The sequence below is a fragment of the Haplochromis burtoni genome, unplaced genomic scaffold, assembly GCF_018398535.1.
Source record: "Haplochromis burtoni strain Fernald_Lab_line unplaced genomic scaffold, NCSU_Asbu1 Contig_64, whole genome shotgun sequence".
Taxonomy (NCBI): domain Eukaryota; kingdom Metazoa; phylum Chordata; class Actinopteri; order Cichliformes; family Cichlidae; genus Haplochromis; species Haplochromis burtoni.
In genome coordinates, this window is record NW_024582425.1 from 1,058,953 (window position 1) to 1,077,535 (window position 18,583).

Here is an 18,583-nt window from a genome sequence, read left to right on the forward strand (position 1 = left end):
AGCCAGATCCTTTTATTTAGCAAAACTGTGATTAATAGTTAAATATTATTGTTGAGGGGCACAGACAGGACTCCGCACGCACGCACGCACACATAAAAAAATAATAATAATTTTTTTTTAAAAAGTTGCCTCAACAAAAGGGCACTTTGGGCACCCATCAGGAAAGGGGCGGGTGCTCAAGCCCCTCTAGCCTCCCCCCCCTGCACGTGCCTGGTCTGGAGCCTTGATCTCCTCCATACCTGCTTCATGCCCAGGAGGACGGGGCTATAACTCTCCCCACACCCTCTAGCAGAGCATTACATGAAGGAACCTTTTAAATACAAGCATGCTCACGCTCACAGGTGTACACACAGGTGCTCACACAAACAAACTACACCCTTTTTGGCTGCTACTTCAAAGCTCACTGCGCTGTCGATCTTACGTGCTGCACAATAATATTTAGTGTTATATTCACATAGATCATCGAGATGATGTTGTTTATTATATTGCTTTTTCTTTGCTTGTTTTCTCTTTTTTCTTTCTCAACAGGTGATTGATATATGTATTTTGTGTCTGATTTTGCCCTTTATCATCGTCCCTCTGCCCCGCTCTTTTTCTTTCCCCCTTTCTTTCTCCTTTTTCTTTTCCCCAGTCAAGTCTGTCCCGTGTTCAGCAAATGAAAATAAAATAAACAATAAAAGCAAAGGTGACTCAAATAGACCAATATGGCAAGGCTGGGATGGTCCATTTGGTAAAGTAAATCCGTTGGGCATCTTTCTTTGCCTTTAGACAATAATTCTGATGGCAAAAGAACCAAACGGGACAGGCAAAAAAAAAAAAAAAGGAGCCAATGTCCCCCCCAAAAAACCCAAACCCTTGAATAAATATAAAGAAATTAAGAGGTAACTTTTACACACCACGACACTAAGTTGCACACTTAACATGAAAGGTAAATTTAACTCATTTCGAAAGTAAAGATAACCTATACATTATCATTTTCCCTTTCATAAAGTATTATATATGTAAATCCTAAATGCTCTTTTCTACATTCTTCATATGTATATGATGTCTATATATGCATATATTATCTATCTATCTATCTATCTATCTATCTATCTATCTATCTATCTATCTATCTATCATTTCATGCTCAATGAGCTGGTAGGCTGATTTCTCTGTTAACTGTTATTTTAAAAACAAAAAGACAAACAAATCATAGGTTTACATTTTAAAAATTTTAATTTTCCCTAGGCTATATAAAATAAAATCCAAGTTACAATGAGCAAACAGAAAGCACTGTGAGGGATTCATGAAAACCATAAACATGTACATGTCTGTCTGAAAGTAAAAGCACAAATTCTCTGTTAGAACCAATTGCCCAGCTACACAACATTTACTGAAAATATTGTACAAAAACTCCAAAAGTTGCTTCGTAGGAAGGCATTAGAAGCCTATTAACTGGTTATCAAAGTGATGACTTCTTCCATTCAACGCCGCCTCCTGTCTGGACTTCTGCTGCGCCTCCGTCCACCAGCCCTAAAACAAAACACACATTAAATCAAAAAGGGAAATCTTAAAATTAATTAATTAATTTAAAAAATCATCGAGTTTCACTTAAATAACTACACTGTCAATATGGGTGGTAAAATGAAAAAAATATATGTATTTATTGTTGTAATTTATTTATTATCCTATTAAGCTGTGTTTTATGTTTTACCTGCTTTAACATTAACTACAGCATAAATAAAGTATATTTATAGTAACTTGCTGAATAGCTGTGACAGTGACTTAAAAAGGTGTAGTTTATTTTTCTTGTTTAAAAACAAACTAGTATTAGAAAAATATATTAATCAAGAATGAAGAGAGCAATATTAATAATAATAAGAAAGTCTTGGTTGTTTCGCATGGATTATCAAATTATTACAAATTCCATCCATCCGCGTCCGCTTATCCTGTTCAGGGTCGCGGGGGGCGCTGGAGCCTATCCCAGCTGTCATAGGGCGAGAGGCGGGGTACACCCTGGACAGGTCGCCAGTCTGTCGCAGGGCCAACACACAGAGACAGACAACAGTTCGCACTCACATTCACTCGCTCATTCACACCTATGGGCAATTTGGATTAACCAATTAACCTATCCCCACTACTTATTACAAATTATTATTGTGAAATTTAATTTACTTACTTATCTAAGATGGAAAGTTTGTTTGTTCGTTTTGTTTTACTCTTTTGTAAATGAGCTGCTTCCTAAATGATCTTTTGTTAAAAGGGTTGGCATTATAAGCATTTGCTCCAGTCAGTACCTTTTTGATTAGCTTTATCTCGTGCTTTCTTTCTTTGTGGTAGATCTTTATTCTGTATTCATTGAGAGATTTGAATTCTAATCAAATAAATAAATAAATGAAGAGAAACTTTTCAGTAACAATGTAACTAGAAAATGTAACATCTATATTGTCATTACTGCAAATATGAATGCAAAGACTAAGTGCTGGGTAGAAAGAGGAAAATTCATCACCAATTACATAATAAAATTCTACTTAAATATTACATGTGTTATAGTCAGCCATTATAAAGATTTTTTTTAACTTAATTTGACTTTTGTGGGGTTTTTTCTTTTTTAACTATTGAGTCCCTTCATTTTTTGGTTTTGTTTTTTTAACTTTATTGAACCACTGTGTTTTGGATATTGTTTTCTATGTTTGTTTGTTTTTAAAACAATTCGACTTTAGGCTACTTATTTCTGAGCTGTGTTTAATGTTTTGTCATCTGTCACAGAGACATTTAAACTAAATTATATCTTATCTACAAAACTTAAGTAGTCATGTCATCAGTAGTGGCTGCATGGTAAGAGGGGAAAAAAATGATCACTTATGATGACAAAATCCTACTGAAATGAATGTACAGAGTATGTTTCTGTAGATTTTTCAAACACTGGAGCTTGTTTCTGCTCCAAGATGGATGAAGACACCACCCTCACCTTCTCTTGTTCTTGGGAGGCCCTCTGACAAAACACCAGTCTACACTGATAGGCTGGCCCATCATGTCCTGACCGTTGAGCCCTTCCATGGCTGCTTGAGCCTCTTTGTACGTCTCATACTCAACCAGTGCATAACCCTGGGGACAGAAGACTGTGTGAATTATTGCATATTTATGTACACAGTAAAAATCAAATACTTCACTTATTGGTAGAACACATTCTGACTTTGTTGTACAACAATCTGTTTTTGCTTCAAACCGCCTTTAAGGAAAACTTTACACGTTCTCCATTCTTAGCTGACAGAGGTTGGGGTAGAATTCCCTTTGGTCCTACTTTACATCAAAAACAATACTGCCACCGTGTGGTAGAAAAGAGGATGTGTTTCTATATTTAAAAAAGGAACAGTTTTAATTTGCACCTCTTTGCCCTAATCTAGTTCCCCATCGTTAGACCTGACTGTGCCCCCAATAAATTTTATGTCAGGATGCCTTACTGAAGGATGTCTGCATCCCTGAAATACAACTGGAAAAGAGAGAAGAGGCATGCTGAAGGAGCTATAATCAAAGATGACCAGATGCATCCTCTGCACAAGTGTTTTTCCCACATGGAATAAGTGTTATACACAGCTGAAATACAATGACAATGGTGGGATGAGGACTCTACAAATAGCTGTTCCTTTGCATTCATGCAGTTGTTTCAGTTTGGCTGCATAAACAATCTTTCTCTATTTTACCATTTGTGTGGAATATAAACAAACAAATGTGTAATATCTGTATATTCCTGGTTTGAATTTGGTTAAGTTAACCCAACTATAAAAAAGTGTCACAAGCCACTGTTAAACTGACTTATGAGATGATTAAAAAAAAACAAACAAACGGCACACAACAACAAAACACTAAAAGGACAATGAAATGTGCTTTTAGTAAAAATTTGTCGTGTGTAAAATTTCCAGTTTGATCCACATCACATGTTAAAAATGAGAACAATCTGATCAGAAAACCAGCAAGCAGGTTACCAATAATTTCATTTTCACACAGACAGAGGAGATGGGATTGTTAGACCAAAACATAATCCTTTACACACATTAAGGACATCTGCAGTATTAAAAATCTTTGGATTTAGGGTTTTGTTTAGCAATAATTAGACCAGAGAAATGTTGGTTACTTTTTTGGTAACTAACTTGACACTGGCACTTCTCTTTGTATGAAATCAGTTAAAGTGTGACTCAGTGGATGGTCATGGCTCTGGCTTCTGAGTTTATTCTTCATGGATGGCATCGTGGTGTCATCATTAAGAGTCAAACAAACATGTTATGCAGCCAGGTGTTGTGTATGCAGGTGGAAGGCAACAGTGATCTGTCTGGGCTCAAACCACCTTTACCCCAGAATGAAGCAATGTTTTCAACAAGCCATTTTTTTCTCTCCACTCAAACAGAAATGGATGTAAAAACCAGTCAAACAAAACAAAAAGAGCCAATTTAACAGTAGCATTGTTTGGGGTGTACAATCAACCTGTCTGAAAGATCTACGGAACAACCGCACGCCTCCCATTCCTCAAAGTGTAGCTGCAAACCACACTGAGGTTCAACTCCAAGTAGCGGGCTAGAATCAGGTATCACCAGACGGCAACCCTGTACTAGCCAGGGTTATCAGCTCACGCACGCACGCACGCACGCACGCACGCACGCACGCACGCACACGCACACACACACAAAAAAACCCCAAACAATAATAGCATGTGGTTCTTGTTGTTGTATTTTTTTACCTTAAGGTAACCTGTTCTGCGATCGAGGTTGAGATGGAGGTTTTTGATTTCTCCAAACTCTGAAAACTTATCATGGATGTCCTCCTCTGTGGCCTCCTCGTGTACACCCGTCACAAAGAGGATCCAGCCCTCCACAGCTGCAGCAAGGAAAGGAATCAGCATGTGATGAATCAAGTCGCCTCTGTCAGTGCGCCCCAGGGCAGCTGTGGCTACAATGTAGCTTGCCATCACCAGTGTGTGAATGTGTGTGTGAATGGGTGGATGACTGAGTAAAGTGCTATACAAATACAGGACATTTACCAAGTAGCACTTTCAAGTGTATCAACTTAAAAAAGACAAAAAACAAACAAACACTGTATTTGAGTCATAAATAAAAAAAATTCTACTTGTTGATAGTGTGATGCCAAAGGTGCTACATTGCAATAAAGCATTTAATGTAAAATAAAAAGTTTTGCTTTGATATTAAGTCAATAAATAACAGTAGTGACACTCTTTGGGAAGCAAGTCTGCTTTTTTGTAAATCTGAATGGATTTCAATGGTACCAGCGTAATCCTTCTTTTGCTGTTGATTAACTCTGAGATTTCTATTCACACATGTAGCTTGGACTTTATACTATTGACCAAACTTATCATTACAGGTATTGTCTTTTAGAAAAGTAACAAATTACTTTACTAATTACAAGTTACTTGATCATTTTACTTTTGCATTACTCTGTAACACAGCCTGTGGTGCTGTAGTGAAAGGTTTATAAATTGATAATCATGAGAAATTGCACCACACAATTGTAATGAGGACAAACACACAAATTATTTTGTGCTTAAGTATTAAGACAATGACAATTAAGAACATGTATTTAAATATGTTCTAACATGTTCTACCCAGCAGTGATTATCACATTAACAGCAAATGATGTAAGACTACCCAGAAAACCAGTGGTACTTTCTGCTATATCACCGCAAAGTCACAGGCTGCCGTTTCAAGTTCGTGACATAATCCTTTGTTAAACTGTTTCTTTACTTACATCTCTGAGGGCCTGGCTCATCCCCATCTTGTTCCACAGTATCATAGTCCTCTTTGGTTCTGGACCGGGCTCCCTCCTCTGGAAATGTCGACAAAGAAACACTTACTGTACTGCATAGCTAAAGTAAGAGAGGCTATGTAAACTATCGCCATCACACAGGGGTCACTCACCTGAACCGAAGCCTCGTCCTTTCCGCTTCTTGGCTTTCTCTTTCAGCTTGTGGATGCTCTCTAATGAATGAAAGATGAACAAGTCAGAGCCAGCGCACGCTGCTGCAATGGTCGCTTCATTACAAGTTTAACAACGAACAAAATTCGCCAATTTAATTCAACTGACTGGTAATATGTTTAACATGCCCGCTCCCCCCAGTTCGATCCGCAAAAACAATTACCCGTTAGCTGCACTAACCGCGAATTAGCGTGTTAGCAGCTGCTAACAACACTTACGATGAGAGTTAAGTTACCGGCCAAGTAAATTTCCCCTTCGAAATGAAACAGGTGAATTTTAAACATCTCTATGTCCGTAGCCTCGCTAACTTTTACGGAGCGACTGAATAGATCAACTATACGGCGCTAACTCGCGTTAGCATGTTAGCATTTATCGGGCCTGCCACCACGCAGTCTAGCTTTTGTTCCGTTTACGAACATGACGGCTGCGATTCGGACCTCAATAATTACATATCATTTGAACGTGGGGACAGTAAAGTATTTGCCACTAACGGTGAACATAATATTGTTACCATCACCATCCTCATCCATAGGAAAGTCCTCGCCTCCCGCTTCATGAAGATCCAGCACGTCCGCCATGATGTCTCTGTGTGTATGCGTCTGACCAACGTAACGTACGTACGCAAAAAGCGCTGAGAGGCAGGCGGAAGTTGCCAGTTTGTATAAAATAAAAGTCAATATATTAAAATACACAGAATAACTAAATAAAGATGAAAATAATTATAAAAAAATAAAAAAAAATATCATTTTTATCACAGAAAGTAAAAAGGCTCAAATAAATTTACACAAACAGGCACATTTAGGTTTATAATGGTGTAGTTTTAAGATACCTGCACTTACAGCCCTGTGCAACTTGTCATTTCTCCATATTTTGTTTGGAAAAAAAAAACTGGTGCAGTGGTTTATTGAAACATGTGCAAACATACATGGAAATACAGTACACACACAAAAACAAGTTTATACAACTAACAAGCTTGAAAGGTAGTATTTGGTGTAACCACCTTTATTTAGTTGAACTCTCTTAGGCACCTTTCTTGTCATTTGTGTAAATAGTCTTCAGGAAAAGTTCTCCAGGCTTCTTAATTTCTTGGAACCACCAGAGCCCCAAAGACTCGAATACAACTGCAGCAATGTGCTGTGAGGCAATGAGCAAAAATTGCAGTGATAGTAGAAGAAACCTGATTCATCTACAAGGACCCTACCCAACTCCACTCACTTCCATTGCAAGTGGAGTGTATGATTTATTTAAAATAAACCTATAACACTGCAGCTAATATTTCAGCACACGTGGTAAATAATATTAAATACTTTAAAGGTGCGTGTTTTGGAATAACTTTACAAAGCCATTTTTGTCCATATAATTTTGAATGTGATCATCAGTATCTCATTATTTTTTTACTTAATTTCTTTGAGAACTGTAGGTAATAATTACATATAGTCTGTACATGTAAAACAAAAATGATGTTTAAAAAAAATCAAATACTTTGATTTTAGCAAGGCAAACAATGGGACATGACATAGACACACTTTACATATATCATAGAGTTTTCTTGCCATTTCCAATGATTTGTTGCTGAGTACATTAGGATTTTGTAGAAAACTTTGAATTCAGTGTTAAATTGTCTTCTTTTAGATTGTGGTGAGACGATTAGAAACATTCACTCACTTGCCGTCTGTAATCTGAAGACTTGTTAAACACGTCACATTTGAGGGAAACAGTGTTGTTTATTTGTGCTCACATCCTGAATTTAAACATTTCCTGTGTTTATTACACTGTCATCTAATCGTGCTTAAAATCCATAGCAAGACAGTGTGCCTGAGGTTTATGACTCACATCTTCAAAAATTCATGCTCATTCAGTCTCTATGACAGAGATGCTGTGATTTCCGATAACACATCCCATTATCTCTCAGTTACTCTTATGCTTTGGCATAAGTATACACAGACTCATTTTCAATTGCTATTCTAATTTCACTGTATGACCTGGAGACAGGAGATGAATGTGTGTCTTTAATTTTAATAATTTTGTCTGCTTATATTACACTTACTGGTGTGAACTGGCTCTAATATGACTTCTGCATCATATGTAATCTTACCTAGTTACCTACAGAGAATAGCTGTTCCCTGTCATAAATTACAACATAAGATGTGACAGTCTGCTGCTGAAGATAAGGCGAAGGTGAAAAGAGCAGCATTGTTCTTTATCTTGGTCCATATTTTAGGCTTTTTTTGTTGTTGTTGTTGTTGGTTTTTTTTGAGGATTTATGTGTTGAGTTTGTTGAATTTTACTTTTAGGAACTAGGAATATCTTTGTTTCAGTTTTGGTTTTTGTAAAAAAAAAAACAAAAAACGTTACAAGACCAACAGAGGGCAGTCATGGATCCACTCGCGCTTTTGACCCACGTGTTTGAAACTCATATAAAAGCTGTTCATGTTGGTATTCTGGTGTCATTCTGGTAAACTGAAAGCTATTCTTACTATGAACTGAAATCAAGTGTTGGTAGAGAAATGACTTCAAGCAATGTGTAATCTGGTTAAAGGATAAAAGCAAAATAGTAGAAAGATGAAAGTAGTTCTGATAAACATCTTTAGTAAATGGACTGACACTTATATAGTGTGTTTCTATTCTCGCACAGCACTCAAAGCACTTTATACAACAAGCCTCATTCATTCACTCATACGAGCTCATACTCATACTTTTTTCTATGCTTTCTTGTATCTTGCCCAATAGTTGACATGCAGACTGGAACGACTAGAGATCAAACTGCCAATCTCCAAATCAGTAGGTGACCTGGTCTACGTTCGGAGCTACAGCCACCCTTCAAAGCCCCATAGTAAGCATATATTGTATTTAAAAGAAAGTGTGGTAGTCCCTTTAACCTGCACTGTCTCTAAGGGCCAGCGGGGAGCAACTCCTTTTGGATATGATTTAGGGCATTCGAGTCTTTATAGCTAGTCCAGTGTAATCAAAGCATTTGTAAGATCTGCCAGATGGTGGATTTGTTTAAGTACACTAATGTGAATATTGTGTAGAACAGGGGTGTCAAACAAGTGCTCCGCAGGCTTACCAAAGGGTCCGGTCTGGCCTGTTGGACGGCTTTGCAAAGTGTGAAAATTGCTAAAAAAAAAAAGCTCAATTTCACTGTGATCTATAAGTTTTAATGTACATGTAATGACATTAAATTGAGTGTGAAAAATAGACATTGTTGCAAAAAAAGTCCCACTTAAGATCAAATCTTTTTTTTTTTTTTTTAAATAAATGCATACTTAAGTGATGGCTACCTCCAGTCTCAAACACAAACCAAGGCTATGACAGGTTCAAAGTTTTTAGGCCTCCTAAACTTAAACCTGAACTGAACTTCTAGACCTCTGATGCTGAGCTTGTGCAAACTACCTCTGTATTAACATTAACCTCCTAAGACCTGAACTCTTCCACAGCATGCATTTTTAATTTCTCTTTGATATTTGGGCATATTGGGGCCCGATGAATGTAAAAACAAAGAATTACCAGATTTCTTTTTACACAGTTTTTGTTTCTAAGAAAAATGAGAGCCACAAATTAGGATATTTGTTTAAAATTTCGATAGAACAGTTGCAGTATAATGTAGAGGAAAATTGAGTATTTGGGTATAAATGACCGTAAATGTGATTCCCACATATGTGGATGCCAGGTCCTAGGAGGTTAAAGGCAAATCCTCTGTGCGATAAGCTGCATTTGTTCAGTTCCAGTTGTCCAGTTCACCATGTATTTTGACTTCAGCTGACTTTGTTGCAGTTTCTCACAGTGCAAATGTGGTTTGAAAGAAAAAAATAACACCCAAAGCATTTTGGGCGCTACAACACATCAGACTTAACACAAGCAAACATCACAAAGACAGTTTTTACATGATACAGATATGAAAGTTTCTTTGTAATCACTTTATTATGCTCAAAGGAGTGCAGTGCAATATCAGGAGGTACAAAGCCAGGCAGATATGCAGGTTGCCATAGTGACACTACAGACACAGTATGCCCAACCTTGCGTGCTGCTGTAACAATAAAGGGTGAAAAAGGGAGCACAATGGATTTAAAGAAAAAGATAAGACTTCACAAATAATTTTAACAGTCCAAAGATTTATTCAGCGAGATTAAAGGAGCCGTATTTTTTTCCCTTTCTCTTGTGCAGGTGTTGCTACATATCCCCATCTTGATTCTTTTGATGTGACTTACCTGGTTTTTGACTGGTCTGCAGAGATGTGTGCCTTCTTGTGAGTATAACAGAGTGAAATGACACTCACCATATGTGTTGGTCAGACTGCCACAAACATATATCTGAAAAGCCCAGTGTTACTTAATATGTTACTTAAAAATAGAAAAATGTTAAGCAGTTTCATGTAAGAATGTATACTTTCTACCACAATGGACCCACAAGTTACATGACAGTTTCTACCCAAAACCACACACTGTATATCAATTATCACATCTAATTGACATAATGCTTCCCAGTTGCTTACCCTAACCCTAACCATTAAAAATAAATGCCTAACCCTCATCCTAAACCTAACCATAGCCTAATTGTAACTCTGACACTAAAACCACATTTTGAGTCTCAAAAATGCCGTCAATCTTGTGAGGACAGTCACTTTTGTCCTCACAAGTGACTGTTGCTCCTCACAAGTATAGAAACATTTAATTTTTCTGTCCCCACAAAGGTGTCTAAACAGGTACACACACACACACACACACACACACACACACACACACACACACACACACACACACACACACCTGATAATTAGCGACACACATCAACTAATGACTCAAAGCTCAGCAGACAGCTGTTGGGCACAGCGCTTTGTGTTGACATCCGCCTGTCAGTCAAAGCTCCAGAGCCCAAATAACAAACTGTAAGTCCCAATAAAAATTAAACAATTAAGTTATTAAAAAAATTAACCCTTTTATATTTGCCATTTAGGTGAATTTGAAGTCTAAAATGTCTAAAATTACCGGGCTATAAGCATGTCTGTTCCTGCTGTAAAGTTGAGTCTGTGGACACTGGGTAGCTCTTGGAGTGGGCATTTGAAGAATTACAGTTTTTAGCACTTTGGTGATGTTTCATTTTATCGCCACACAGGTTGCTGCATGTTTATTTTTATGTTTGTTCATTTGAGTATCTTGATTTCTGGAAAAATGACATTGCTGCTGCATTTTTCATGGTGTTTGAGCACTGCAAGTCCCATATAGTTCCAGTTACAAAACACAGATATCACTACAGATGGTACCTTTTTTAAATCGGCTAACTCACAGCAAAAGAATTAAGATGGATAAATAGCACAGGAATAAATAGCACAGGTATAAACATATGTATTTGATTTTATTAGCGATAAAATGTGAAAAAAAGTGAAACATCTGAGCTTAATGTTGATTCAACACTTTTGGGCATCATCTGATGATGCTGCATGGGGTCCCAGGTTTAGTAGACAGATGTGACTAACTTCATCTCACCAATGAAGTTAGTCAGGACTCGTATTCATAGATAATCAAAACTGCATGTTTTTATATTGTCGGTAATATATAGTTTAATGTTGATTATTGAAAAAAGAAAAATACAACTTTAAATGTTCACAAAGACTGACAGGATTTCTAAGGTTATTCTTTAAAAGGTTTTCTTTAACTTACCTTTACATTACCTTGGCCTTGGCCTCCAGTACTACTATGAGGAACCTTGGGGTCATTTTTGGCCAGGATGTTTTCAGGTTGTTTGAAAAGCCCCCTGAGAAGCCTGTAGTGTTAGGATGCCTGGGTCATTGACCCAGAGGTTTGAGTTTATTATATTATTTATCATTTCTAGTCTTTGGTTTCTTTGTCTGTGTTTCGTCTTAGGGTTTACGTCTCGGTTCCCTCTGTTGCAGTGCCCGCGTGTGAGTCTGTGTCTTTAGTTCAGTCTGTGTTGTTTCCTGTTTTATTTTGAAGGTCCATGTCTGATGTTAATGTATCTGGTTTTGCTTCCCCTGTTTCGTTAGGCCTGATTTGCCCCAGCTGTGTTTCCCTCCTGTTACCCATTCCCTGATTGCTCCCTCTGTGTATTTAAGCCCTGTGTTTCTCTGTGTCTGTGTTGTGATGCTGTGTGTTCTGTCTGCTTGCCTGAGTTTATTTGGAGTCTCAGTTTTGTTACCTTTTTTGAGTTCAGCATTAAAGCTGTTTTGAGTTTACATTGTGCCTCTGAGCGTCTGCACTTTGGGTCCCCCATTCATGCCTGCACACAGCCTGCACGTAACATGTAGTTGATCTAAAATGCTGCAGTGAAGGTATAAACAAGGAGTTGAAAGACAAAATGTCCCGAATGATCAGGCTCTTTCTATTTTCAGATCAGGCTTCAAACTTTCCTTTTTGATAAAGTTTATATTTAGGGCTGGATCAGGTGACCCTGCACCATTTCGTAGTTATGCTACTGCAGGCTAAAGCTGCTGGGATACTTCCATTGATGTACTGGGCAGTTCTGTCAGTCTCCACAGGTTTAAATGGCACTATTGCATGTCATTAACATCTGTCTACTCCCTTGTTGTTTGTATTCTGTCCCTTCTGCCATCCCTGTCAATGGACAGTTAACTGCTGGTTCTGTTGGACATGTCTTCCTGTTAAAATAAAAGTTCTTTATCCCCACTGTTACCAAGCTCTTGTTAACCAGGACTGATAGGTGCAAGAACACCAAGGACAAAGGTGTGTCCCCCGCTCCTCTGCTTGCAGAGTTTCTCTTCTGTTTCTGCTTCTTTGTATGTCTCTAGACAAAGAAGGTATTGCTTGTATGGTTAAAGTAAACATACTGACTGTCTTTTTCTTCTGTTTTCATGTTTTTCTTATTTTCATTTGCTGTGATTCTGTGCAGTGTGCTTCCATTTTTATGTAATCTCTCCTAGATTCAGTACTGCCTCACTGACTCCCCCCCACACACACACATAGTAAGATGTATATTTCCACTGATTACAACAGAGTTCATATGATGTAAATGGTTGAAGATCAAATATCCACCATAATATATGATAATCAGTTTATAAGTGAAACAAAATTTCCAATCAATATTTCAGCGTCTACATTTCAACTTTTCTTTTACATAATTAATGTGTGAATTACTGTAAATTCCCCTTTTAAATGAAAGAACTGGCCCCTGCATTTACCAGCATTACACTGGTCTCTACAATGATAGGTTCTCACTATAAGAAAAAACACCGTTTGAAAGGTGTGGCGTGGGTGTGGTCTCTGGCCAGCTGCAGAGGAGGGGTGATGCAGTGAGGTCCCGGGGCGGCGCAGGGGTAGGGTGAACAGGTGTGCTAGGATCTGACAGTGATTGTGTCTCTTTATATGTTGGCAGTGACACTCGGAGGGGGGAAGCGGACGTGACAGCAGAGACAGAGCGGGAGTGTCTGTGTCCCAGTAAACAAACCACAGTATTAAATAAAAGTTCTGCTGTCATCATATTCGCTCCAGCGCATGTTTCTTGGGTCCCACGTTACAAAAGGTTTATCATATAATCCTGATAGTTGTTGGATTACCATTATACTGTAATTTTATAGACCTTTTTGTACACCCCATAAATCATTGTAAAATGAATGAACGTAATCTAGATCTTTATTTATATATAAAAAAACCCTGCATTTTTCACCCTGTTGTCAGATTTCTTGACATCATCGCTGTAGTCTGATCTTATTATTTCTCTCTTTCTTGTGACTCGTATTTTTAAAGTAATTTCTCACAATCAGCAGGTCCAGCATCCAGCCTCTGGTTGAGAGACTGAATATTCTTTAGCACACAGGCCAAAGCACTGCAGTGCTGCAGGATCGGGTCAAAGCTCTGGTTCAACACACTGGAGAACCTTCAGCAGGTGATGTACTAGACTCCACCTAAACTGAGGTGTGTTGCTACCTAAACTAAGGCCATTTTATCTGCAGAAATAACAGTATTTCCTAATCCACTCAGAGAACGCCAGGTTTGAAAGCCAGTCAATTCGAGTCAATTTGCTATTTAAAATTTTTTAAATAATCCTTTAACCCTCATCTGTGGATTCAGTGACCGATCCTTAGAGCCGTAATTAAATTAAACAGGCACTCATCTGTTCAATCACAGCAACCTTTAGGTTTAGAGAAAAAAAAATCTCCTCCATAAGCATGTAAAGAGGTAGCAGATGTTTTTATTTTTCATGTCGACAGTTTTAGCTGAGATTGAAATACATACCAAAAATGTTTTCATTAATATGTTCACAACAAGCTTCCGAAGCAATGCACTGTAAAGATGTGCTGCAATAATGATTTTTAACACTTAAGGCAGTTTGTTATTGAAATACTACAGTTTATGATAAAAAGGCAATTCTAATAAGTTTAAGTGAACAACATTTTGTGCGCTCTCTCTTTGTAATCATCGCACATCAAAACAGAAAGGAAGGAAAAATACATCACCTTCCACACGCCCTCCATTTATGGGCCTGGACTCAATCCTTATACAAAAGACATTTAAATATAGATATCATTCTGAAACAAAGTAGAATATAAACTCTTGACAATAGCAAAGAAAAAGGCTGATATCCTTTCCATCTTCCCAGTAGCATTGGTATTTTGCATGCTACAAATGAGTTTTATTGCAAACAGTACAGTATGGGTCCCAGTTATAATAAAAATTAAGCTTGTGATCCAAACTTATGCCATTTCTAAATTGGGATAAAGATTTACACAACCTCCTTTTATTCTAATAGGTCTGCTGCACACAATAGTAAGGCATCAGAGTGCTCCGCTTTCTATGGAGGAGACTGGAGGACTTTACTTTTTTTAAAATGCAGTGTCTCAAAAGAAAATCTGCGTGCCCTGAAAAAACGTACAGACATGACTTAGTCCTGCAGCTTGTGTCACACAGCAATGAGGGAGACAATGATTTGTTGTCCTTTTAAACAACAAACAACAAAATCACTAGTCTTCCATGCTGCTGTGGACTTCCACATCCATACAGTTAAGGGATTCACCTCTTTCACCCATCACGCAGCTTCTTTCTTTAACTTCAAATACAATAATTTTCGTTCCTGATGCAAAAAGCATCAGTTAAATAATCACAGGGTTAAGCAGCTAAGTACATCTGAATGAAACACAGTTAACACTGTTGGGTTCTTCTAGTCTTGATGTGTCACTGCCAAGTTATGGGCCATACTCAAGGTGGCCTCCTTGAGCTAACATACAATCCAAATCTTCCTGTGAAGACAGGCGCGGGCTGAAGGAGCTTTCAGGGAAACCACCTTCAACCCAAAGTTTCCTCAGTTGAAGGCCGGAGCTTCACAGCAGAACTGGCTGTGCTTGGCGGCCTTCTCCTTGTGCTCACAGAGATTAAATGATTCAGTTGGCAGCCTGTCAAGAAACCATCTGTAAAAGTGCTTGAAACCAGTATCAAAAGAAACACGGTTAAAAAAAAAATAGACAAATTGTGTGGGTTATTATTTCAATTACTGCAGTTATCTCTGTGTGACCATTATCTTTCATCTGCCATTTTTCGTATTTGAAAGCAGGAATCACAAAGCCTTCATCTTACATCTCTGCTGGCTTGAATACAGAATTTCATTCCTTTTTGACTCTAACTTGTATTATTAAGTACAATTTTACTCCTGCAGTTTCTCTCTCTTTAAATATGGAACTAGCGGAGGGTTAAGTGTTTGCGAGCGTGATGTTCTGGAGAAAGGACGAGGCCAAAAGGATGGACGAAGGCACAGAGGTTTGAGGCAGCGCCCGGGGTCACCGTCAGGGTTATCTGCCTGGTACAAACTATGTGATCCAAGGCTCAGCGCGGCTCCTGACCACCCTGCAAGCTGAAACAGAGAGAAAACACCCTCTAACCAGCTGCCGCGTGGTGTTCATATGTACCAACATCAACATGAATAAACTCAGCTGTCCATCAGCAATGTGACTGCAAGAAATGAATGGCATTTCAGAACGTAAGGACTCCTCTGAAATTATATGAATAGATTTGAAACATTTAGCACAACAATTGGAAAAAAATCCCTTCTGATTAAAAGCAGCTTCACAACAGAGTACTGTAAAATGCTGCAGTGTGAAGGAGAGCAGCAGTGTGCCTGGTAATTGCTTTAAGTCATATTTTAAGGAAAAAATTTCAAATCTCTGCTCAAATATCAGACGAAGCTTCTATTCTTATCACGTAATGAACAATTCATAGAAAACAGGATATTCTAATATTTTCTTTCATTGTTTAGACAAAACTAGAAAATAATCTCCAGATTAATCGATAAGAAAGCAGGAACAAACGCGAACACTCTGAGGCTGTGTGATCTGTCGCCACAGGATTTTCTTCATTTTCTGTCAGTTTTCGTTAAATACTTTAGGAATCTGAAAAATATGTGTATTATTTTCCATGAGAAAGAAAAACAACACCTTTATCTCCCTGAATAAACCAACTGCATTAATTTAACGCTGCACTCTGTTCCACAAAGTCAACAAAGTCTGCGGGATGCAGGGAAGTTTTTTTTTTTTTTTTTTAATGTCATTGATAATGATCAATAATTTAACATCAATAGGAGCATTTTGGACCTCTGCAGTCAGCTTTTGAGGTCGGACGGTCTTTTCTTATTGGCAAATTGCCATTTTGTTAATGCTTTAGCTGCATAGGCACATATTACAGCAATGGAAACATTGCGGTTAATGAATTACACGGGCATGTTAGACGCTCGTGTTATTTAAGACCATCGCTTTGACTTTATTTGTTATATTAGAGCAAAAAGCCTATATATTTAAATGCTTGCAAGGGAAAGAGCCGTTTGCTGTGAGATTATCCTCTTTAGTTCAAGCTGATAAAAACAGTTAATGGCTCAAATCTTGATTTTTTTTTCTGCCCCTTCAATTTGTGTAAAATTTCAGTGTGTAAACTGATTCCAAGTATGTTTAAATCCCACTATTTATGCAGAGAATGTAGTAAGTATTTACTGAAACTTGAGAGCACATCAGCCAATAGCGCTGCCATCTCACCAGACCATCTGAGTGTGTGTATGTGTGTATACATACAATGAAACCTGATTCGCTTGAGTGTGTATGGGTTATACATGTACAGAGTGTAAGATGCATGCCAGTCTTAGGTGTGTGTGTGTGTCTTAGACAGTATTATTAGTGCATTTAAGCGCCTCTCATAGTGAATAAGTGAGAATAGCCTGATTTGTCAGGATGTTACATCTCTGTGCAGCAATTTGATGCCAAATGCGAGGATGCAGACACAGAATGGACCAGTTGCACAATTGAAAATCAATAAGAGAAAGTGGGTGACATTGACACACAATGGCAAGATAGTCACAAATTATTAGTCTTTGGAAAAGCAAACCTAGATTTCTGCAACGGAAAGGCTAAAAACCCAAAATATTTAAAAAAGCGACAAACGAAAGATAAGAAAAACAATACAAGAATATTCAGTGTAATGAGACACGGATTTCTTTCACGGTAAAATTGGTGGCACTTACCATTTCTGAATTAGACACCTGGGGTCATCCACAAGGGCGTCGATTCCTGGCGCACAAAAAAAAAAAAAAAAAAAAAAAAAAAGAGCAATTTCACTGCACGAAGAGAAGGAAGGTGGAAAAAAACCCTTACTTTATAAAGGAGAATTGAAAAAAAATTTCAAAGGCTCTCAGAAAAGATGCTGAAATGATTGAGTTGGGGGGGCGGGCGGTTGAGAAAATGGAAGCGTTGAGGGGGCCAATCGGTGAGATCTAAAGACAACAGAGTCTGTATTGGCCTCTGAGGAAAAAGGCACAGTCTGTCTCCATTGCCCAGTGGAGAACACTGATAGATGTGTTTTTGCTGGCATGGGTTATGTTTTTACTCAGGACTGACAGACAGACAGCCCCCATGCACACAGGTGCTATTCAAGGAAACTGTGTAAAAGTGACGTCACTGAGAAAAATCTAGCCCATAAACCTTTTCAGCACTTAAGCTCCGCCCACTACATGTTGCTCTGTTCATATTTTTTTCCCATTTTCTCCATTTTTCTCTCTGTGTATCTCCACATCTCTGCGCTCTTTGTCTGACTATCTTTGTGGGTTTAGCTCTCGCTTTATCAGCCTCTCAGTCCATAAAGTGCATTTCAACAAACTAGGAGGCCATAAACACTTGCAGTAAACCTACAACTAATCTCTTTATCTTTCCATTCCTGTCTTCATCAATCTCTTTATCTGCCTCCATCTCTCTCTCTTTCTGTCTCACACACACACACACACGCACACACTATAGGTTGAACACACTACACTATACAAATCACTGAGTGTTTGTTTTCATTCCTCGCCGGCACAATATGTTTGTTGGGCTTTTGTAAAATGCACGCAGCTCCTGATGTGAAACCAACAAACGAAGCTTACCCTAATTTTCATAACCCTCCAATTTGGAGCGAGGCTGCCTCTCTCGCTCCTTCTCTCTCTCTAATGCTGAAACACCACTTTGTGAAATTACAGTACAATTTTGAAAAGTAGAAACAGGCAGCAGGCAATTCAGGTGCTCAGCCTCCGCAACAATGGACTGCTGGCCTTGGTGATGGTTGCTAGGCAATGGAGGAAATACAATGGCCTCCTCTGAAACCAAAGGCCCTTAAGTGGACTGACAGGAGCGAAGGCA

At 38.3% G+C, this 18,583-nt stretch overlaps 1 protein-coding gene and 1 long non-coding RNA gene across 3 annotated transcripts in view; both read right to left on the minus strand.

The window, feature by feature from the left end:
* Nucleotides 1-1,199: 1,199 nt before the first annotated feature.
* Nucleotides 1,200-6,593, minus strand: rbm8a (RNA binding motif protein 8A). 2 transcript variants are annotated; one of them, XM_042221312.1, is made up of 6 exons: nucleotides 6,485-6,593; nucleotides 5,910-5,969; nucleotides 5,740-5,817; nucleotides 4,718-4,854; nucleotides 2,954-3,090; nucleotides 1,200-1,515 (listed from the first exon to the last, which is right to left on the minus strand). In XM_042221312.1, the coding sequence occupies exons 1-6, from the start codon at nucleotides 6,543-6,545 to the stop codon at nucleotides 1,467-1,469; spliced, it is 522 nt and encodes a 173-aa protein (XP_042077246.1). In that variant the 5' UTR covers nucleotides 6,546-6,593; the 3' UTR covers nucleotides 1,200-1,466. The 2 variants fall into 2 exon arrangements, with proteins under 2 accessions (XP_042077246.1, XP_042077245.1); XM_042221311.1 differs by having other exon boundaries at nucleotides 6,479-6,593.
* An 8,317-nt stretch (nucleotides 6,594-14,910) lies between these two features.
* The window catches only part of LOC102300493, a 6,360-nt gene continuing 2,687 nt past the window's right edge, over nucleotides 14,911-18,583 (minus strand). The window contains exons 3-4 of the long non-coding RNA XR_006054461.1: nucleotides 17,437-17,482; nucleotides 14,911-15,783 (exon numbers count right to left, since the gene is read on the minus strand). This is a non-coding gene — a long non-coding RNA (uncharacterized LOC102300493). The remainder of the gene's footprint in view (nucleotides 15,784-17,436; nucleotides 17,483-18,583) is intronic.